The sequence below is a fragment of the Macrobrachium rosenbergii genome, chromosome 2, assembly GCF_040412425.1.
Source record: "Macrobrachium rosenbergii isolate ZJJX-2024 chromosome 2, ASM4041242v1, whole genome shotgun sequence".
NCBI lineage: Eukaryota > Metazoa > Arthropoda > Malacostraca > Decapoda > Palaemonidae > Macrobrachium > Macrobrachium rosenbergii.
Genome location: NC_089742.1, coordinates 71,753,903 through 71,777,523, shown reverse-complemented (window position 1 = coordinate 71,777,523; position 23,621 = coordinate 71,753,903). Strand labels below are relative to the sequence as shown.

The following is a 23,621-nucleotide window of genomic DNA, read 5'->3' as shown; positions in this document are numbered from 1 at the left end:
CATAAAGTTAAGTCTACTGAGGAAAATGTTCCATGTGCTTTTGAAAAATATGTGCTAATTTCCGTCATCATTTATACAGCACATGTCGTTGGAATCCATGAACTCTTCTATTTTACTACCTATTCTATTTGAGTTTGTACAATGACAGTCCCATATTGGGTTGTGGGCATTAAAATCACCTACTATTAATGTGGTGCCTTGGTATTGTTAAGTAAATCTTTAAGTTTATCAATGTCGTAACTTTTATTAGGTTGGTTATATAAGTTATAAATTATGTAATTATCATTTTTTATTCGTATTTTAATACTTGATATTTGCAAGTCAGTAAAATTTACAGGTACTCTGTCATAACATACTTTGTTATGTACATATATAGCAGTACCTAAATTTCCTTCTTCTTCTCTAGATGTAGATACTAAGGTATATTTACCTATTGTTGATATTGTTTTGTTGACATGGTGTAAACATATTATCATTGGTTCATATTCTTTTAATAACCGTTGTATTTCTCCTAGGTGTAATCTGGTCTGTAGACCATTTACATTCCATTGTATAATATAACTATTGAAAATATTTTTTATAGCGGTCGGGTTTTACTCTCTTTTTTTGTATTATCAATTTGGAATTTTTCTAATAATTTACTCACCACATTCATCTGTTTTTCCTTATAATAGACTAAGTGATCAATGCACATGCACCCTTTTTCATGGTTACTCAAATCTGTGTTTTCTTTTTTTCTATATTTCATAAAATTTCTTATAATGTTTGTTAAACCATCTTTCGTTATGCTTTTGTTGTTATTGCATAATTCAATGAAACAATCATTACATCCACAAGTATTATCATGTGTATTTCTCTTTTCATTTGCTCTTGTACCAATTACTGGAGAAGGAGTAATCTCTTCTCCCTTGACATAATCATCTATGGTATGATTCTCTTTCACTTCTTCAGTGTTCTCGACATTTGCCTTCATAGGTTCTATTATTATTTTAGGAGATAAAGGTATATTCTTAGCTTGTTTTTGTTTTTGTTCCTTTTTCATCTCCTTTATCTTTGGTTTAACTGATGTTTCTCTATTAATAGTTGGTTTCTTCGTTTTGGGTGGTGTTCTCTCCAAAGGCCTTTTTTTATCTTTAATTTCCTGTCTATCTCTACCCTCTTCTGATACTTTAGTAGCAGCATCCTCCTGTGTTTCTATCTGCATTAATATTTCAAATGAATTGGATAAAATATTATCCATCTCATTTGTATCTGTTTCTTTATTCTTTAGCATTTTATTTTTTATTTCTAAATTATTAATTTTTTCTTGAGGTTTACTTTTCTGTGCTCTGTTATTTCTATCTGTTTCCGTTTTTGCTTCATTTTTTGCTCTTGTTATTGAGGAATATGAATGTTTCTTAGATGGATCTTGCATTCCTCTCACTTTTAATTCCAATTTAGCCTCTTTGATAGACATCCCTGTTCGTTCTTGCAACATTTTCAACTCTGTATTGTATATGCAGTACACACACTCCTTGGACCTAGCATGATGATCCTGTCCACAGTTTACACATTTTGGTTCACTACATTTCCATTGTGTGGCATGTTCAGTTAGATCCACAATAAGCACATACAGGTTCATTATGACAGTTTTTCTTTGTGTGTCCATACTTACTACAATTTTGACATTGTAGCGGTTTGGGAACATAAGGTCTCAATTCTCTATTTTGACCGAAAATTTTTATTTTTTGAGGTAACTCTTGACCCTCAAATTTTATTTTTGCAATTCTTAATGCTTTATTATTTTGTTTACTTGGTATTATATATACCTCACAGTCTTGCATTTTGGTATATCTCATTTTAAGAGAGTCCAACAGTATATTTTTGTCAACCGGTTCGTCATTATTTTCAGGAAGTACAATAGTACCCTGAATGCTGTTCATAGTGTCATGCTTCTTTACTTTTACATTTACATTGTTAACACTTTTTATTGACAGATAGTCCTCAGACTGGTTTTTTGTTGTGGCTTCTGTAAGCCACGTCTTCATTTTTATTTGTCTAAACGACATTTCTGTCGTTGAGTGTCTTTTTAATAAGAAGTTTTCTAACTTTAGGGCTGAGAATTGCTGTTCTGTTTCCATGGTTAGAAACCTTGACCAACTTCCACTCCCAAAGAGGGAGTCGAAGTGAGTCAAATTTGGGTCAAGACGATATTTACTTTTTTTTGATTTGTTGTGTACTGGAGCATAAGGTTCCAGTGTGATTATATTTGGATTCTTTATTGTTTTTTCCAAAGAAAGGTTGTTACAAGAGGTTCCATCGGTCGTCATCTGTGCCGAGTCACTACCATCAAAGGGGCCTAGGGGTACTTGAATCTTTATTTTCACTTTGCATAAAGATTTGAGGGAGGAGAAAAAAATAACCTGAAAACCTTAAAAGATATCATCAGCCTTTCATGGAGTTCATTCCTCCACTAATGGCACAAGTGAGAACCGACTCCCAAATGTCCACATCCCTACCCTACCCCAAAGGGGATGGCACAACATGATTAGAGTGGCTCAAGTGTAAGCCAACCCGCTTGATAGGACTGAGAGCATTACTAGAATACAATCATCCCCACCCTAATCACATTATGGGCAAACCGGACAGAATGCCGAGAGTCCTATTCCCAGAACTAGACGCCCCTGGAATCCGTGGTCCAGTCTCGTAGAATAGTTCCGCCTGAAAACTCAGGTCCGAACATTATCGGGCAGTTGATGGTCCTGCCACGGTTCTCACTATTTAGCTTCGGATATAAACCCAATCCCAGCTATGATACCTTTTCCTATTTACCAGGTCCAAGAAATTTGTACGAAAGTGAAAATATCCACGCCATTTAAATCAAAAGGTTTGTAGGTGATCCGTCAGGGCCCGGGCTCTTATTCTTCATAAGAACGAAGAAGAAAAGCCAGGGCCCCTTACCCCCTCACCACGTGAAGGAACCTACTTCGAGGGGGGCGGCCCTCAAGGCAGACCTGGCAAACGATACAGGAAGCACAGGAGACAACACCAGCAGGCTGTTGTCCAGGCTGTACCTGTCTCAACAGTTTGCCAGCCTTCTACCTCAAAGGCCCAACCCCAACAGTTCGTGCTGGTGCAGCCAGCTCAACACTCTCTTGCTGCTCCTTCCTTCGTGACGTCTCCGGTGTTCAACCCTTCTTATGAGGGCCAGGGGTCATTTCGGGGCCTTAATAGGAGCGCAAGGGGGACTAGAGCGAGAGCCTCCTTCAGAGGCAAGGCTGCCTCGCGAACCCCCTCCCAGGGAAGAGGAGGTCGCGGTAGAGGAGGCAAGCCTGCTCCCTCCCAGTGAGAACAATCAGGTAGGCGGCAGACTTTATCTGTTCAGGGACTGGTGGACCTTCAGTCCATGGGCCCACAGTATAGCCTCCAAAGGTTTGGGCTGGAGCTGGATCAAAGGACCTCCACCTTTGACCAGATTTCATCAACCATCTTCCAAAGCTCTGTGGGACTTTATGACGGAATTACTCCTAAAGAGAGCCATAAAGAAAGTGAGACACCTGAAATTTCAAGGCAGGCTGTTCAGTGTTCCCAAGAAAACTCCAGTCAACAAAGAGTAATCCAGGATCTGTCGCGCGTCTCAATCTTTATATTCAATGCGACAAATTTCGTGATGCTTACAATCGCACAGGTACGGACTCTACTTCCTCGTGGAGCCGTCACCACCTCTATAGATCTTTCAGACGCATATTATCACGTCCCGACAGCGGAACTCTCTCCCTTCCTAGGTTTCAGACTGGGGAAACAGGTTTACTCGTTCCGGGTCATGCCATTCGGGCTCAACATAGCACCCAGAATCTTTACGAAGCTGGCGGAAACGGTAGTACAACAGTTGCGGTCCCGGGGGATATCGCTAGCGGCATACCTAGACGATTGGATAATCTGGGCATCCAACGTTGAGGAGTGCCGAAGAGCTACGGCCATAGTGATCGAGTTTCTGGAATCCTTAGGTTTTCAGATAAACAGGGCGAAGTCCCGCCTAACTCCGGAGGCTCGATTTCAGTGGCTAGGTATCCAGTGGGACCTAGTTTCACACAAACTGTCTATTCCACCAGCCAAACGAAGGGAGATAGCCAAAGCCACCAGGCAATTCCTCAAAAACAGGAAAGCCTCTCGCAGAACGCAAGAAAGAATCTTGGGTTCCCTTCAATTCGCATCGGTAACAGACCTGCCTCTAAAAACAAAGCTGAAAGACATAAACAGAGTGTGGCGAAGACAAGCCAATATCAAACTCAGGGACAAAGTGTCACTGATTCCTCAAGTACTAAGGAAAAGACTCCGGCTGTGGTCCACAGTCAAGGGTCTCTCAAAGTCAGTTCCCCTTCAATTTCCCCCTCCAGCCTTAATAATCCACACAGACGCTTCGTTAAGTGGCTGGGGAGGATACTCACCAAAAGAAAAGTACAGGGCACATGGTCCACGATGTTCCGTCAGTTCCATATAAACATCTTGGAAGCGATGGCAGTATTTCTAACACTGAAAAAACTTCGCCCCGCCAACCAGGTTCATATCAGGCTGGTGTTGGACAGTGCGGTAGTAGTGCATTGCATAAACAGAGGGGGTTCCAAATCAAGCCGTATAAACCAAGTGATGATAGCCATCTTCTCACTAGCAGAGAAACACGGCTGGCACCTGTCAGCTACCCATCTAGCAGGGGTCCGGAATGTTATTGCAGACTCCCTGTCCAGAACAGCTCCGCTGGAGTCAGAATGGTCCCTGGACAAGGCTTCTTTCGAATGGATCCGCCGGCAGGTTCCGGGCCTTCAGGTGGACTTGTTTGCCATGGAAAGCAATCACAAACTTCCTTGTTATGTTGCTCCCAACCTGGACCCTCAAGCTCACGCCACAGATGCAATGTCCTTAGACTGGAACAATTGGCAGAAAATTGATCTGTTTCCGCCAATAAATCTACTGATGCCAGTGTTGCACAAGCTCAGGTCATTCAAAGGCCAAGTGGCCTTGGTAGCCCCAAACTGGCCGAAGAGCAATTGGTTCCCTCTTCTTCTGGAGCCAAGTTACGATGTCATCAATTACCCAAACCACAGCTGACTCAAATAGTGCAAACAAGGACTGTGTCAGCTTCCTCAAAAATTCTGAATGCCCTGGCTTTATGGACTTTATGAAATTTGCCGCTCAAAGAGGGGCGGATATTGATCCCATTAATACTCTGTTTCTTGAGTCAGACAAGAGAGATTCTACCCTCAGACAGTATGACTCAGCAGTTAAAAAGTTGGCATCCTTTTTAAAGGAATCTGAAGCCCAAACCATGACCGCCAATTTGGCAATATCATTCTTCAGGTCACTGTTTGAAAAGGGTCTGGCCCCAGCCACCATAACCACAGCAAAATCAGCTTTGAAAAAGGTGTTTTTGCATGGCTTTAAGATTGATTTAACAGATTCATACTTTTCATCCATTCCTAGAGCATGCGCCGTTTATGACCAGTTACCCGTCCTCATACGGTTTCCTGGTTCCTTAATGATGTTCTAAAATTAGCCTCAGAAATTAATAATGATCAATGTTCTTATTTAAATCTGTTAAGGAAGACCTTGTTCTTAATTAGTCTAGCTTCAGGAGCCAGAATTTCAGAACTGTCTGCCCTCTCTAGAGGTGTCAATCACATAGATTTCCTTCCATCAGGAGAAGTTCTGCTTTCCCCAGATCACAGATTCTTAGCAAAAAACGAAGACCCTCAGGATAGGTGGTCCCCTGGAAGGTTGTCCTCTTCCATAAGACCTGTCCTTATGCCCAGTCGCTACCCTGAGGGCCTACTTACAAAGAACTCTCAGTGTTTGTCTGGTCCTCTTTTTATCAGGGAAAAAGGTGGAACACTTTCTTTAAAGGCTATAAGACAACAAATCCTGTACTTTATCACAAGCTAACCCGGATTCAGTCCCTAAGGTTCATGATACCCGAGCGGTGGCTACCTCTACTAATTATTTTCACAATATGAATTTCGCTGAACTGAAAAAGTACACGGGTTGGAAATCTCCATCAGTGTTTAAACGCCACTACCTGAAATCACTAGAAGCTCTGAAATTCCCTGCGGTGGCTGTAGGGAGCATTATCCCTCTACCTTAAATTAATCCTTAATCCCTATCCTTTCTTCCCCGCCCGCCTACCTCATTTATTTGCCCTGCCATTTTCTCCTGGACCAGACATGCCTCGCAGCCTGGCTCCTAATATTATAATGTACAATCTTGCGGTGTTAGTTTTAAGTATGTGATATGTTATACTCACTGTGATTTAGTTTTAAGGCCGGAGGTACCCTTATAAGTTTTGTCTTTTATTTTGTGTCAGTACCTCGCCACTATAGTATTAATGTTGTATATAGTTTATTCTCATGTTCTTTATTATAGTATAAATTATATCCCTAGTCATATCTCAGTTGTTCTGCTATACCTATAGTATTTAATTATATTTTGGGGATAATTAAAACTATTTTTAATAATGGTGTTTTTATACATGATCACCTAAATTTTTATCACTTTTAGACTTTCACCAAGACTTGGTATGATTCTCTGTTATGATTTCACTGGCTGACACAGGGACGAGCTCAGAAAAGGGATTTTGACAAAGGAAAAATCTATTTCTGAGGGAGGCCCTGTGTCACCCGGTGACCCACCCAGGATCTAGGTTTCCCTCCCTGAATAGGCATACCAAGCTTGTGGGGGGTTGCTAGCCTGGAATGAGTTCAGATGGCGCTGGGGTCGTCGGTTGGCGGGCGGGTGAGTGTGGGCGCTGGATCGGCTCCCCACGTTCCGGGGGTTTTGTCATTGGGATATCTTCAGAGTGCAGTCCTGTGGCAGTGACAACAATCACTCACCCTTACCTATACCGACATCTATTTTATTATAGATGATTGATCTGGGGGTAGTAACCCCAGCATTCCTGATAGCTTTTTTCTCTGGTATATTTAGCAAAGTATTTACCTAGAAATATGTGCTGGATGGATATTTCACCGGGTGACAAAGGGCCTCCCTCAGAAATAGATTTTTCCTTTGTCAAAATCCCTTTAGTATTCCTGTTAGTAAATAAGTAATGTATATACATTTTTTGCATGACACTATCATGTATAATTGTTATAGGACAGGTAATCATGGAAATATTCTTGACTACTTATAAAGAGAAAAACATTTTACTCTTTACTATGCAGCCCAATAAAAAAATAAATAAATCATCAGACAACAGCATCTAGCACATTACCTTTCTTTGACAACTTACAGCTGATATATTTCTAATGGAGTACTTTTGATTATCTGCTCATTACTGTACCTTCTTTTGGGCCATGATGGACAACACTGAAAAAATCCAAGTGGTTTTATTTTAATTATTACCCTAACATCATGTAGTAAACATTAAAATGATATTTTTATGATAAAATAAAGTTTTGTACATACTTACCCGGCAGATATATACTTAGCTATAGTCTCCGACGTTCCCGACAGAATTTCAAATCTCGCAGCACACGCAACCGATAGGTCAGGTGATCTACCTTTCTCGCCGCTGGGTGGCGGGAATAGGAACCATTCCCATTTTCTAATCAGATTTTCTCTTCCACCTGTCTCCTGAGGGGAGGCTGGGCGGGCCATTAATCGTATATATCTGCTGGGTAAGTATGTACAAAACTTTATTTTATCATAAAAATATAATTTTTGTACATGCAACTTACCCGTCAGATATAGGCCTATACTTAGCTGATTGGCACCCTTGGAGGAGGGCAAGAGATAGCTAAAAACTAAAAAATGGGAAACAACATATGTTGCAGGATAAACAAAAAACCATGGTTCTTACCTGATTGGGCAGAAGACTTCATGGATACTGTCTATGAGTCTGCTTGCATCAAGAGCTTTAGTGAGGATGTGACCTATGACTGACAGCCCTTCTGGATCGTGCCAATGGGGAATGACCCACTTACATGGCAGAGCCTATTATGAATCGTGTCAATGGGGGCTGACCCACTTACATAACGAAGAAGTTCAGGGCGCTTACATCCAGAACCGGCCTCCACCCCCCCAAGGATTTCGGCACCAGAAAAAGCCGATTGTAAAACCCTGGGGAATGGAGCTCTTGAACCGGTTCTATGGCTTCCTTTTCCAGCATTTGATCCACTGCTAGTAGAAGAGCCTGGTTCTTGACGGTATCCCTGTAACTGGCAGATAACTCCCTGGGAGTTGATGTTAAGGGAGGACTTTCCCTGAAGGGGATGAGGTAACCTCTTCTTAGAATAGAGAGGGACCAGTCATCCGCCCCTCTCTGTGCCCAGACTTCGGCGAACTTTAACAGTCTGGAGTACTCGTTTTTCACTTAGTCCTTTTAATCGGGCGAGAGGAAGACCTTCCTATTCTCTCAGGTCTTCTACTTCTGAAGGAGGCTCTTGACAAAGGGCCCCCTCGAAAGGGCTCCTGAAAGGGAGCCTTCTCCTTCTTGGCGAAAGGAACAGCAGGTCTCATTCTCTTTGATGAATGGGCCAAAAGATCCTGGGTCGCCTTCTCCGACAATGAGCGAGAAATCTCCTTGACCATATCTTGAGGAAAAAGGTGGGGCGAAAGAGGAGCAAACAGAAGAGAGGACCTCTGGAGAGGAGACACGGATTTGGTGAGGAAAGAGCTGAAGACCGATCTCTTCTTGAGGATACCAGCTCCGAATAAGGCAGCGACTTCAGAGGAACCGTCCCTCACCGCTTTGTCCAAACAAGACAACACGCTTACAAAATCATCCATACAAAGGAATTCAGGGTCTCGAGTCCTCCTGGCCAAAGCCCCAAGAGATCAATCCATAAAATTGAACACCTCCACAACTCTAAAAAGGCCCTTGAGGAGATGGTCCAGTTCGCACATTCCCCAAGTCGCCTTCGCTGAAGAAAGAGAAAGCCTCCTGGAGGAGTCTACCAGATTTGAAAAATCTGCATCTGCTGATGAGGGGAGACCCAACCCCAAAGGCTCCTTGGTCTCGTACCAAATTCCAGACTTTCCCAAAAGCCTAGAAGGAGGAAAAGAGAAAACCGTCTTGCCTGCTTCCTTCTTAGACTGCATCCACTCTCCGACTCCTTTAAAGGCTTTCCTCATAGAGATCGTAGGGTGCATCTTGACAAAAGAGGAGGGTCTTGCTGACTTGGTACTATCCCATAAAGATCCCGGAGAAGGAGGGGCGGCATGGCAAAGAGAATCTCCAAACTCCTGAATCAGCACAGAAGCCAGTCTTTTATAATCTGAAACTCCAGCGTCCTTAGGAGATTCCTCCTCTGAGACTTCTTCCAATGGAGCAGACGGGGAGGAAGGCTTAAAAGAAGAGGAGCGCCTATCAGGTGAAGCGAGCCTGGATGGAGAAGCACTCCTGTCCAATGAAGAGCGCCTGCCAGGAGAATGGCGCCTGCTGCCGGACTGGCGCCTGACAGGAGAGGGGCTCTTGTCCACTGATGAGAGCCTGCCAGGAGAGGGGGGCCTAATGCTAGAATGCCTGGCAGGAGAGCGGTGTTTGCTGGAAGGAGGGAGTTTATCCCACGAGAGAAGCTTGGAAGAAGAAGAGCGTCTGTCCAAAGGAGAGGTTCTGCGAGGCAAAGTGCGCCTGGAAGGAGAGGCGCTTCCCTCCGATGATGAGCGCCTGGAAGAAGCGCGCCTGCTGGGAGTAGAGCGCCTGCTCGGCGAAGAGCGTCTTCGTGAAGAAGAAAACTTGCTGCTAGAAGGAAGCTTGACAGGAGAAGAGCGACGACTCGAAGAAGGGCGCTTCCTGGAACTCTTGATGGGAAGAAAGTCATCCTTCCTACGAGACGAGGTATCCTTGGAGAGAGATCCTACAAGCGCTGACAACTGCTCCTGGAGGCCGACCAAAATTTGCTTCGTCGACTCCTTAACTCCTGCTGGAGAGGAGGAGGGGGATCTTCGAGCTCTCTTCCTGACAACAGGCGAATCCTCCGGGAAGCGCTCAGGGCTCGAGTCCAAAACCTCTACTCTAGGAGCCTTCCAGGATCTCTTCAGAGGGCGCGACTCCTCAGCCGAACTCCAACCGCGCCTCGGAGAAGACGAGTCAGACGAAGAAAAGCACTTCTTCAGGATGCCTTTTCTATGGCGATCCAAGGCAGCCTGGGACGCAACGACAGGATCTGCCGAAGGGACGCCTGATCGTTGGGGATGCTCTACATCCTCCTTGCGGCTTTTGACATTCCTCCTCCACTGGTCCTGGGAGTTTGGAAGAGGTCTAGGCCTAGGAGCAATGCGGAGCCGATCAGACGCCCCCTCCACTGCACTGGGGACACTGCACATATCACTATCACTCCTACCTTCCTTCATCGCACGCAGTTGCAATTTCATCCTAAGGATTTCCGCCTTCATCGCAGCCATTTCAGAAGACGAATCCACAGGTTTGGTGAAGGGAGAAGGGGCTGAAACCAAAGGATTAGGAGAGCCTACGGTGTTAATCTCTACTTCGTGCTCAGCAGAGCGAGACCTACTCGAGCTTCTAGAGGAAGCCTTTCTAACTCTATCCTTTTCAAGCTTCTTCAAATAAGAAGTCAAAACCTTCCATTCCTGATCAGACAACTTCTCACACTCCTTGCACCTATTGTCCGAAGAACAATCATTCCCCCTACACCTCATGCATACAGTGTGAGGGTCTACCGAAGCTTTCGGCAACCTCACCTTACACTCTTGCCTAACACACACACGAAACACAAGTGTAACAGTGATATCAGACATCTTAACAGAACAAACCAAGAGCAAATCCAAAAAAAGTCCACAATAGCGTATACCAAGCCAAAAATCCAATACGTCACCAAAATCAGTCCAAAAGATCCTCAGCAAGCGAGAAAACGAAAATCAAAGCAGGAGGAACCAACAACAGATGTTGCCGGAACCAGCGACAGAGAAAATCTGATTAGAAAACGGGAATGGTTCCTATTCCCGCCACCCAGCGGTGGGAAAGGTAGATCACCTGACCTATCGGTTGCGTGTGCCGCGAGATTTGAAATTCTGTCGGGAACCTCGGAGACTATAGCTAAGTATATATCTGACGGGTAAGTTGCATGTACAGAAACAAGCATTTATGTTACAAAAATACACTTATGTGACAAATATTACATACTGGTCCACAATGGACCAATTAGCATCATTTTTAGTACATGATGGACTTCCTTCTACAGGTAATATGTATCGTATCACTTCAACATAATTTTCCTTTTGCCTTCTCCTACTTCTTAATGAGCACCATATTCTTTGGAAGCTTCAATTTCAAATCAATAGCCCCTGTGGGGTTGTTCCATATGAATAGTATTTATCTTCTGAATAATAATAATATCTAAAGTGTTGTTATTCACACTGCGAGCTTCTTGGCGCACGCTATGCACACTGGAACACGGCGCTGCTGTCTCCCCTACTGGGGCAGACAAACCAGTTTGCAGGAGGAGGGTGGGTGTCTCCCCTACCCTCCCATTCCCCTATCAGCAGACAAACCAGTTTGCAGGAGGAGGGTAGATATCTAACCTAACCACCCCCAATCCCCTACCTACCCTGCCCCCACCCAGGGTGGTCAAACAGATCTGCAAGAGGAGGGTGGATAGCTCCCCTACCCTCCCATTCCCCTACCTAACCCGCCCCCACCTGGGTCAGACAAACCAGTTTGCAGGGGGTGGTTGGCTGTGTCATGTCTCATCTACTGTCACCCAGGGGAGGACAAACAAGATCCACTTGGATTTTATTATTATAGATAGATAGTGGTAATTCTAAGCCGGCTGTCCGCGGTGAGCTAGACTGTGGCAATTGGCGTTTATCTATGTTATTTTACTTGCTTTACAAGAATTTAAAGTAATATTTTGTCGCCCGGTTGTAATTAAATTGTGATTGACCTTTGAAGACTACACGACTTGAATTACCTAACGCAGGGTAGGTCTAAGCCGGCATTCCGCTGCAAGCCCGCCCCCCCACCTCCATAGCTAATACGGCAAAATTGTAACCTGTAAACACCTCTAGGATACATTATGTTGGTATTTTTAGGGGTGTTTACTGGTTACAATTTTGCCGTATTAGCTATGGAGGGGTGGGGGGCTTGCCGCGGAATGCTGGCTTAGACCTACCCTGCGTTAGGGCAATTCAAGTCGCAGAGTCTTCAAAGGTCAATGACAGCTTAGTTACAGCCGGCCGACAAAATATTACTTTAAATTCTTGTAAGGCAAGTAAAATAACATAGAAAAACGTCAATTGCCATAGTCTAGCTCACCGCGGACAGCCGGCTTAGAATTACCTAGATAGTTTTTGTGGGAGGTAACAAGGAAGGTTGAAATCTTATTTATAAAACACAAATACACATCACACCTGCTACATTTTATCATGGATTTTCCTTTCCAATCTGACATGTTGCATCACTGCAACTCATCATCATACAATGGCTAGTGTTCTATTGTGTCTTGCCTTACCTCCTGTACAGGCTTTGTTGAAGAGGAATCACTAACCTTTTTTGCTCCATTGGCTTATTCTACCACCGAGCATGTACTTGGCTTCCTCTTTTTGGAATTACATTTTTGTGGCATTTTAGTAAAGATTCTGCTACCTCTATTCTCAAGAATATTCTACAGAATAATGATTCAAATCGTTTAGAAGGCAAAAGTCATAGAATACATATCTCATAATTAAATAAAAGCTGGAAAATCTAGAAAATAAAAGGTGATATGCCTTATTTAATCGGATTTTGATTCTGTAGTAAGCTACTAACCCATCCAGCAGGTCAACTCCCCCCTTGAAGATGTAGTCCACCTGCACAGCATCTAGGAATACATTTTCTACAGTATTCTTCCTCTTTTAGTTCTCTCTTTTGCCACTGTATAAGGCTCTGCATTTGCAGAGGTACAGATTAATGACCTTTTGTCTTCCATGGCACTTATCTTTGCTCTACCAATTGCCCTTTCTCTCTCTTCATAAGAACCACGGTTAAGTTTAAAGTGATTCTTTGTATTTAAATAATCTGTAGTCCTTCAATCAATTTTTCTCTCAATGGTCTTAGTGCACATGAGCCTATTGGCATGTTTGCACAAGTAACTAACACACTCGGAGATGTAGCCTAAACCACTTATCAAACAGAGAAGGCACAACAAATTTTATGGAATAATGTGATTTGGGAAAGCCTCAAAACAATAACAGAACTTGCAATTAACTGGATAATTAGGAAGAACTAAAATATTATGGGGTATTATTTTATAAGTTGCCAATACACACTATGAAATTGTAACTTACATTTTTGAAAAGAGCTCTTCATTCTCATTATTTTGAACCCCATAAACACTATGCGCAAATGACAAATAAAGAAATTAGAAAATTTACGACTTATAAGGTAAGAATACCCTCCCCCCCTCCATAGCTAATACAGCAAAATTGTAACCAGTCAACACCCGTAGGTGAAGTTATATTGGTATTTTAAGGTTCTTTTAGTGCCCTATTATTTCCTAGTTATTTTTGCATGAAAAACTCAAAATGGTTTTTTGTGCAAAAATGGCTGGCTGGAGTCTTATTGGCAACTTGTAAAATTTTACCTATTATGGAAACATTATCAAAGATTTGGATGGGTCACGGTGAGGTTAGGCCAAGTCTCGCTGATCAGGTGAGGAAGCTGCGAAAATAATGCTAAAAATGAACAGCCTAGTTTGATGGGCTAATGGGTTTGACTTACGCTATTTGAGGAAAACACATTACCTAAGTCTTTCTCATCAGATAATTGTGCGTCATTTTCATCAGTGACAGGAATCTCATCAGCTGAATCTGTCAATATCACCTGGAAAATCTTCCAGAACACTAACCAGTTATTTTTTGGAAGACTCCAGCCACCTCATACATAATAATTTATATTTTACTTGGGTAAAACATCTCAAAAAAAATTTCTTCTCAATGCATAACCTGCGCAAGTGGTTACTAACAAAGAAAAAATTAATAAAATTACTCCTTGTAAGGCAATAAGGTGCCCACGCGCCTCCATAGTTAAGGCAATACGGCCAAATTGCAACCAGTAAACAGCCCTATGTTAGGTTAGGTTGTTATTTATCCAAGTAGTGGCTCCGCAGCGGCGATTTCCTTCTAACTTCACTTTTTCTACAGTTTTTAGGTTGCTAATTATGGATTTACCTTCAATTTTTGTCGCACGAATGTAATTAACCTGTAATAAACCTCTTAAGTCCATCCAACTGGGGTTTCCATACGCGATCTTTTTGGTTCTTTTAGTGCCCTATCATTTCCTAACCATATTTGCATGAAAAACCACTTGCAAAGATGCTGGCTGGAGCCTTCCGAAAAATTACCCACCAGCCTAATCATACTCTAGGAACAACGAAATAAACAAGAATCCATCACAAATACCATATTATCCGGCGTTGAAGACACTCCCACCTCTATATCGCAAGTTTGGTTTCACCAACAAAATTTCTAAAAAAGAAGAAAAAGCAGTGGCAACTGGCAACACTGAGGGATCGATGCTTTTACTTCAGTTGCAGCGTGCGAACATTCTTCTCTCTCAATGCGATATAGGTTAGCCTGATACAACATACAGAATATTGTAGTTTTTCCAAGTTCTTTTCATTCCGAACGCTTTGTTTATATTTTTTCTCAAGTTCATTGAAGTGGGCTTATCAGCGTCAGCGAACTGACAAATGTGAACACGTAAAGTAGTAACGTATGTGGTATAATGTTTCCAGCCGGGTTAGGTTTCAGCTTTTCCATGGTCAACATACTCCGGCAAATAAATTGAAATATAAAATTTAGGCCAAAGTCCGAGCGCTGGGACCTGTAGAGTCACTCAGTCCTAAAAATAATGTTGTAACACTTGTTAGAAGATGAAATGTAAGATGGAAGAAAGAGAATATGAATGGAAGCATAGTGAAGGGAAAGAAAGCGGAAGCAGTTAGGAGGCGCCGTAACACCGCATTGGACGTAACTCCGGAGGTAATAATGTCTACAGGGAATCAGGGATATTGGTCTCAGTGTTGCCACTTTTCAAAAAGCAAATTCCCACAAAACACAAATCTCTGAAATGGTTGTAAATATACCAAAATGTAATTGGTTCCTCTTTATTATGTGATAATGCTTAAGAAATTTTGCTGTATGAAATCTTTAAAGGAATGATTTTTATGCAAGAACGTAAAAAAAAGGAATAATATTAATAACAATATTAATAATAATAATAATAATAATTATTATTATTATTATATTATATAGGCAAAATAAGGAATGCTCTTCATGAAAACAAAATAGTAACTCTCAAGCATAACTATTCTAAATTAAAGATTTGTGTTTACATTTTTTTAACAAACGAAATCAGGAAATAATTTTCAAAATAAATATTTGTGTGATTATTTCTATTAGAAGCTTGAGCTTTTAACATCATTAGGCTACTAACTTCTGCTATGTACCTGTACCTTTTAGTAATCTGTTGCAACTAACACGTCTTCTGACACATCATCTTCGTCTTCATGGTGGAGTATCCTTTGCTCCAAAATTCTTCACCATTTCATCACTAGGAATGAAAGATACGCACGTCCTTGATTCCAGTCTTAGCCCATATCGTATTTGTAAAATTGCTTCAACTGACCTTGCCAATAAGCGATTTCTTCGCTTGGAATGCACAACTGAGGCATTCGAAAATGGGAGCGAGAATAAGGCTAAAGCCAAGGAAGACATATTTGGAAAGGACTTTTCGCCAACTGAATTTGTCTTACTACTCACTTCAGCCCAGACTGATACTGTAGGCCTACTGCTAAAACAAGTCTTTGGCCATTCTTCAAATCGACACTTCCTTTCTCTCTCTCATACTGGAGTAATGTTTTTTCACCATTCTTTGGTCTACAGTACACCGTATTAGGTGCACTGACGACGCAACCAATCTGCGAAGACCTGCAAATAAATGGTCCGGGCTACACCTAATGTAGTCCAGTTAACGAACAATTGTGCAAAGGTATTTTAAATTGTGTTTACCCAAATAGAATTTTTTTCGTAAGATAGGCTACATAGTTTTTGAGATAACGGAGATAAAATTGGAAATGTACCTCATCACGGGGGGTTTTGCCCCCCAAAACGACATTTCTACACACGTTTTGAGAGAGGATTTTTTTCTGTGAATATTGATGGCGATGCTATCAAATATTCAAAGAAAAAATTATAATTTCTTTAATATCTTTCAAACAAGCACTCTTTGGTATACTGCATTGAGATGAAATTAAAGTGTAAACTTTCCTCTTTGATTTGATATGTTTATCAATTTGTAAAGTGTGAAGATACTAAATAAATACAGGAAAATACCAAGTAGAGTATACCTCCAGTCAAATCACGATGGGCGTAAGAAATATGGCACTGGTATTTGCTTATTTTGTTTGCCCCTTTGGAAGTCTTAAAATACTCACCATCGCTCCTACACATTAGAGAAAACTATATATTAGTGTTATGAAATTTAACCACAGCGCACTGTTTCTTGCTGGTGTTATTAACTATATGATTGCGAAGGATGATGAGAACGTCTACAAGCCAGGGAAGGCTCAATGAGACTAGTTTTTAAAATGTTGACTTAAAAAACTTCTTTATTTACACAATTATTTACATACAAGCACTCATCACTAATGGATGCATGATCACAATGGCATTCTGCCAGTCAAATTATATCGCAATAGCAAAACGAATCACACAGCACACGTTACGTTACGTTACTCAAAATATCAATTACCACACTCGAATAGAAAGGAAATTCATTTTAAATATTTACTACCGGTTTGAAATAACTTACAATTAAACCTCGGTGGACACATTTACAGGCTTCAATTACTTATCCTACCTTACTTGCTGTACAGTAAGTTCCAAAAGTGAAGCTACAAATTTCAAAATTGATCGTACTTCTTTAGAAACTCTCGAGGGTTGCCAGTTAGTATACTTTATTCCAATTATTGTCAGCCTCTTTATCTGATTATTTTATTCCAATTATTGTCATCCACTTTATCTGATAATAAGTATCAGCAATTAACTGTAGAACCACAGAAGGTATTTCCCCAGGGAATGGTCAATGTTAGTTCGATAACTTTATTAAAAAAAAAAAAAGAATTCTCCCCCCCACAAAAGAATTTCCCCGTAGAAACATCTGCGGCATTCAATTTGTGATATCGAGTGTTCACCACTGAGTGGCAGCAGGAACCGAATGCATAAGCACTGCCCTAATGTGATTTGTAACTTAACTTTCTACTTTTATAGAGTCATATTGAAAGTTATTATGATTTCTTTTGGTAAAGCACAAAGAAGTTTAGCAACTGATTGAATGCAATACAAATAAGACACAAGTTGGTGTTGGAAAAAAAAAACGAAATCCAAGTTATATGCGTGTCTAGCATTGGCTACATGGTTAGGCCTATTTCAATGATCAAGGAAATATATTTGCCAGCTTGTTATTTAATAAATTGAGTTGTTTGGATATCTACATGGTTGTAAACATGATTTTCCATTAATTAAGTTTCATTATCAAGTCAGGGGAAATGAGGAAGTCTAGGCCTAAGTTAAGTCAGGGGGAGTGAGGAAGTCTAGGCCTGAGTCAAGTCAGGAAAGTGAGGAAGTCTAGGCCTAAGTCAAGTCGGGGAAAGTGAGGAAGTCTAGGCTTAAGCCAAGTCAGGGGAAATGATGAAGTTCAGGCCTAAGCCAAGGCAGGGAAAGTGAGGAAGTCTAGACCTAAGCCAAGCCAGGGGAAGTAAGGAAGTCTAGGCTTAAGTCGAGTCAGGGGAAGTGAGGACGTCTACGCCAAAGTCAAGTCCAGGGAAGTGAGGAAGTCTAGGCCTAAGCCAAGGCAGAGGAAATGAGGAAGTCAGATAGATGAATTTTCAGTTGTTTTCGGTCAACCTTGGTGGATCTTAGACTTGAATGATTTGGGAACACTTTTATTATTTGTAATGGAAAACCTGTTTGTAATCAAGTTTACCCTTTCAATATTGGTTACTTTCTGTCAGTTATTGCAAACATAATGAAGGAGGGAACTGATTTACCTGTTTATTCAATATTACTGGCTGGTGATTCATAGGTTGGGTAGATAATGTTACGTTTGTGTTGTGGGTCGAAGCCAAAGCCAAAGCTGAAGTAGAGTCCGAATGGTCGAGTCCTAGAAGCTAAAATCAGAACTACCAACCACACCCAACTTCTCTGTTGAATCTAGGTGCATTCATGGTTGATTATGTTTAATGTTACGGAGATTTTCCCTTTATATTCCATTGATACTTGCATGGTTTTATGCATCTTCGCTAAAATAATTGATAATACACTATGATATTAAATATTTGTTTCCACGGTAATGTTGGTAATCCTATGTTGAACGATAATTTCAAATTGTTTCGTTTCTATAGTTTGAAGTAATTACTATACTTTGAAATAATTACTATTACCGTAATTTTTTCTTATGATTGTTATAAATATCATAGATTTGATATTTGTGCATCATATGTTATCTTTATTTTGCTTGATAGAGCTTTCAATGTAAAAAAAAAAGTTTTTCAGCTATGTGTTGTAGTTGCCAGTTAGTGAATTTCGAACAAAATCCTCTCAAATTTGTAGCTTCACTTTTGGAACTTACTGTACCATAGGATGGGTGATATAACAAAGAACCTCGTAGTGCTTACACTTTTGCAAGTTATCTCTATGATGTCCTGGATCGAGAGCCAGCTATCTGAGCTGGCTGCCCCTTTATATGGACGCTCACAGAGGGCGGGAAGGTTCTCTAGCTGTGCCAATGTGTATTAGAATGCTTTATCCAACAAGGCTCAAATTTCAAATATTTACTTATTACTGGTGACATTACTTAGAAAAAATGATCTTCACCCTCACAGGTGCTTCGTTAATTAGCATTCAATGATGTGTAATTACTACTTTCCCGCCAACTGGACACGTCCCAGTTGCACACCAGCCCTGTCCAGATGAGGTCGAGGTACGTCCGTCCGGCCTCATGTGCAATCAGGAAAAACAACGTGGTTTTTGGCGCCCAGGGGCCCAACAAGTTGGTGAAATGCGTAATTTTTCACCATGTCCTTCCATCTACAAAGTGGAGGGCTCATATGATAGGCACTAAATCTACATACTTAACTACCAACTCTCAAAGAAGGAAAAAAAAAGGGGGGGGTTTTCATGCTTGGCCCAACTCCAATCGGGCCCTGTTGTAGCTGGGTCAAATGTGACAACAAACAGCAATAAAAAAAAGTGTGAGTGGCCACCCTTAATCTATGCAATGACAAATACTAACTCAACTGCCTCAATCCTGTTGAGGCGTTCTTCAATATAACAAAGCACTACCTTATCTTACTAAAACGCTCAACACCTGACATGGTCATCATTTCAATTGCAAAAAAGGAACAAATATAATCATTAGTGATGAGTTTACATCATCCACGAACACTGTACATTCTTCACTGTAGCCCTGCACTCGGAGTAGTGATTCATTAGGAACTCGCGAAGTACTTGCTACTTACTATATTTTCCTTCAAGGCTCCCTTATGACTCACACTTGTGTATAAGTTCACCTCACTCGCAATTTTTTTCTGTCCTACACTGTCCCTTCCCGCATCCAATGAGCAATTCTTCTCACTGTGTGAGGGCTGCTTTTCTGTGCGGTCTGGCTTGTTCAGTACCTTCCCCTTCACATCTCAGCGTTTGCTCTTCGGCACGCTCACTACTGTCATCACTTACGACATTGAACACATTTCCATCGAGTCCTTCTGTCTCTTCGACTATCACGCTCACTTAAATCGATCGGATCATTGTCTTCCTCTTTGGACATTTCTAAGGGAACAATGTGATTAATTGCGTGCAGGTGTGCCTCTCCTTCGTAAAGGACCTTGGCTGATCGTGCCACACCCTGGGGGTCAGCATACACTGTAAGGACCCTCTCAAGTGGCCAATCTCTGCGTTTTCTGGATTCGATCTTGATCAGGACGACATCGCCTGCCTTAAGAGGCGTAACTGCTGCTTCCCTTGAATCATGGCACTCCTGTAGTGCCCGTAAGTAGCCATCTCTCTCCAATAATCCTTGAATTTGCTGAGGGTGGCTGTCAGACAAAAATAATGATGACGAAGTTGCTTCGTTGTTAGGGTGTCCCACATCCCTTCGTGGGGCATAACGGGTGGCAGAAGTTGAATCAATTCCCCTCATATAAGGCGAGAAGGCGTAATGACTCCGTCGTCTCTCTTATCACCCGCGTACATCAGGGGGCAGTTGTTGATGATAGCCTCTACTTCTTTTACCAACGTTTGAACCTGCTCTGGGTGAAAGATGTTCCTGCTGAGTGTCGTCTCTAAGGTGCGTTTTACCACATCAATCATTCTCTCGAAGAAACCTCCCTTACAAGTAAAATGGGGGGTTTGGAAGTGCCATCTAATACCTGTATTCCGCAGGTATTGCTGAGTCTCCTCTTGACGATAGATTTCCCTGAGGAAGGTGTCTGCTGCCCTAATTGTGGTGGCATTGTCGTTTTATATTCTCAATGGCGCACCTTGCGACGCCACAAATCTTCTTAGCATAAGTATAAACACGTCTGCTTTCAATGTGTCACAGATGTCCAAATAAACAGCTCGGCTAGCCATACAAGTGATCAGCAGTAAGTAAACCACTCCGGTGTTGGTCTTGATAGGTCTAGTGTGGTCCAATCCCACACATTTGAAGGGTCTGTTCAAGGTGGTTCTTGCAGCAAGAAGTTGCAGAGGTGGTGGGAGTCGTAGTGGAGGCTGGAAGGTTATCTTACACACTCTGTATGCTCAGATCACACCCTAAGCTAAAGTTCTCAATCCAGGCATCCAGCATTCCTGGCGAAAAAGTATGATTAATACATTGACACAACAATGGGCGTGTGTTGCATGTAAATGATTAAGATATAATTTAACTAACTGACTCTTGGCTGGCAATAACAACAATTTAGCTTTGCATCCTACTGCACCAGCAATACTGGAACGGGTATAAATGATTTGATTACAGATAGTAAAGTTCAACTGCTTACACAAACATAGTTACTTATGTGACTGGGAACTTTCATTCCTGATTCTAAATAAGCACAGACAGATGGCAGGTGATGCCTCTGTTCTAAAAAGACAAGTTTGAGAAAGGGGTCAGAGTCTGAACGAACAAATTTCAATGCATTGCGCATTAAATTTAACATACTGTATAAACAAACAAAACCTTACTCCCCTCTATGTGCCATAGTTCTCCCGGCTCTGCAAGTTTGCCTTCATCTCTACAGGACCTGTCGCACGTAAAAAATGGGGGCCATTTCGCCACAGCTCGCTCTGCATCAGATCTTTGGTGTTCATGCTTCGCATGAGGATGTCAGCTGGATTTAACTTGGTGGGGACATACTTCAAATGGATCTCAAGCCGTCTCTGTAGGAATAGAATCTCACCTACTTGATTAGAAATGAAACTATTATGGTTGGATTTTTTAGTCTCTACTCAAGTCTTAGCAACCAAAAAATTGGTCCACACAACCACACAAGCAAAATTCTACAATCCAAATAGGTGACCAGCTAAGTTGAAAGCTACCAATTCCGATTTGGGAATCGACAACTTGCTTTGCTTACACAGCATCCTAGAAGTAAGTAGCTGACTATTTCCTACTGCATCTCTAACATACGTTACTGCTCCGTAAGCCTTACTGGAGGCATCTGCAAAGACATGGAGCTCACTCTGTCTCACGATCACTCCTCTCTCAAACTCCAAAAACTTCCACTGACTCTAACTGCTCGAGTATCTCCTGAGCTTGATGTTGTCTCTCCAGTGACAGCACCTCACCCCATTCAACCCCTTCTCCCCACAAATCCTGCAACAATAGCTTTCCTTTCATGAACACTGGACTAACCAATCCTAACGGGTCAAAATTCGACACGAGCAATGAAAATAACTTAAGTTTCGTGAGTTTTCCATCCCTCACAGACTCATTCATCTTCTTTCCACCCTTCAGACTCAGCGCGTCCTTACTTCTATCCCACTTCATACCTAACACAGTCACCACCTTTGGTTCATCAGCTTCCACTTCTTCATCAAACTCCACCACATTGCTTGCCCAACCTGTTAAGGGCATACCTGTGTCTGCCAACAACACTTTCACCTGCTTGCACTCAGCTTTCATCTCAGGCACTGAATCGTAAGTTTTCAAAAAGTTGTCCACATAAAATGACTTCATCAGCTTTTCTCTCCCATTGTCCCTCAGATGTGTGTGTAACACCGGTTGCAGAAGGTACGGACTGGTGGTGACACCAAAAACCACCACTCTGAAGGCGTAGGTTGCCGTTTTGCCGGGCTTCTGTATGTACTTACGATCTGCGGGGTGTAGTAGGACTCAGAGGGAGGCCTTAATGATATCACTAATGACAGCATAGGGATTTGATCGGAACCTCAACAATAGGTCATACAGAAGCTCGACCAAATTTGGGCCAGTATACAGGCAGTCGTTCAGGGACAATTCGCCCTTACGCCTAGAAGACGCATTGAAAACAATGCGCAACGGAGTTGTGCTACTCTCTTTCCTCACTCCAAAGTAATGCATAAAATATCCATTGTTTCGGGGGTCAGAAACTTCTCCAATGAAGCCTGAGCTCAAATAAGTATCAAGGACTCGCTGGTACGACTCTCTGTACCCAGGATCCTTCTGAAACTGCTTTTCCAAAGCACTGAGCTGCACGGCAGCATTACAGTAATTGTTACTCGGACATTGCATCCCTTTGAAAGGTAAGCTAACCTGATAACCCAATTGCATCTTCACTACACTCTGTTGCACCTGTATCATCGCAGTTATCTCTGGCTCAGTATATTGTTCATCAGGGGAAATACCCAGGGTGTCCAGTCTCCACCAACAATCTACATCATGTTCATTTTTATGATTCTGTGGACTCTCAACATGCACACATTTGATTTCATGACACCTTGCAGTGCCCACTGCAGTGTTTTCCCGTAGGGGGCTACGCCATTATGCCATCTATCCTTACCATTCCAGTCACAAAATAACTAAAATAATCTGCTCCAATGAGAAGATTGATGTCTTTCAGCAAATCACTTTTCACTTTACTATCAGCTAATGTGTATCACTTACCTTCCAGTTGTTTTTTGACGCTTTCTAATCCCAAATTATGAATGGGGGTAACAACATGATCATGAACAACTAACTTTACTCTAACCACACGTTTTCCCAGATGAACTCTACCACCAACAGTCTCGTATTCTCCCGTGACTGACTGAGAAGCAAAGGAGGCTAAATTTAACTTTACCTCTCTTATTACTTTCAATTTCAATTTACAAGCCAATGATGTTGAAATAAAGCTCCTCTGGCTACCAGTATCCAAAAACATCCTGGTAGTAACTGGTTGTTTCTGATTATACATAACTACTGTAGCGGTGGGTAACAAGGTGGTGGGTAATTCAGTAGTTGGTTCATTTTTTACAGTTTTTGTACTGGTGGAAAGTTTTTCATTTCCTTTACTTTTACTTTGATCACTACAATCGGAACTGGCTACAAAGGTCGATCGAGTTCGATTCACACATTTTCCTTGGGAGGATTCAGGGGTGACTGTGACAGTCTTTCGGTGTTGGACTACTGGTCGGGCGACTGTTTGGTGGGACGG

General features: G+C 41.9%; 2 protein-coding genes and 1 long non-coding RNA gene across 3 annotated transcripts in view; all 3 read right to left on the bottom strand.

Moving 5' to 3' along the window:
* The window catches only part of LOC136848469 (uncharacterized), a 100,709-nt gene extending 86,198 nt beyond the window's left edge, over positions 1–14,511 (bottom strand). The window contains exons 1-2 of the long non-coding RNA XR_010856026.1: positions 14,368–14,511; positions 7,241–7,335 (exon numbers count right to left, since the gene is read on the bottom strand). This is a non-coding gene — a long non-coding RNA (uncharacterized lncRNA). The remainder of the gene's footprint in view (positions 1–7,240; positions 7,336–14,367) is intronic.
* Positions 14,512–21,712: 7,201 nt separating this feature from the next.
* LOC136843272 (uncharacterized) lies at positions 21,713–22,186 on the bottom strand. The gene has a single exon (XM_067111431.1). It carries the CDS (start codon positions 22,184–22,186, stop codon positions 21,713–21,715), a length of 474 nt encoding a protein of 157 aa, XP_066967532.1.
* A 156-nt stretch (positions 22,187–22,342) lies between these two features.
* Positions 22,343–23,348, bottom strand: LOC136843268 (uncharacterized). The gene is made up of 2 exons (XM_067111416.1): positions 23,093–23,348; positions 22,343–22,860 (listed from the first exon to the last, which is right to left on the bottom strand). The coding sequence occupies exons 1-2, from the start codon at positions 23,346–23,348 to the stop codon at positions 22,343–22,345; spliced, it is 774 nt and encodes a 257-aa protein (XP_066967517.1).
* Positions 23,349–23,621: the final 273 nt, after the last annotated feature.

Coding starts and splice junctions, on each gene's coding strand:
- LOC136843268 (XM_067111416.1), bottom strand. CDS start 23,348: ATGTTTTTGGATACTGGTAGCCAGAGGAGCTTTATTTCAACATCATTG. Junction 22,861..23,092: donor CGTCAAAAAACAACTGGAAG/GTAAGTGATACA, acceptor AACATGATGTAG/ATTGTTGGTGGAGACTGGAC.
- LOC136843272 (XM_067111431.1), bottom strand. CDS start 22,186: ATGAAGTCATTTTATGTGGACAACTTTTTGAAAACTTACGATTCAGTG.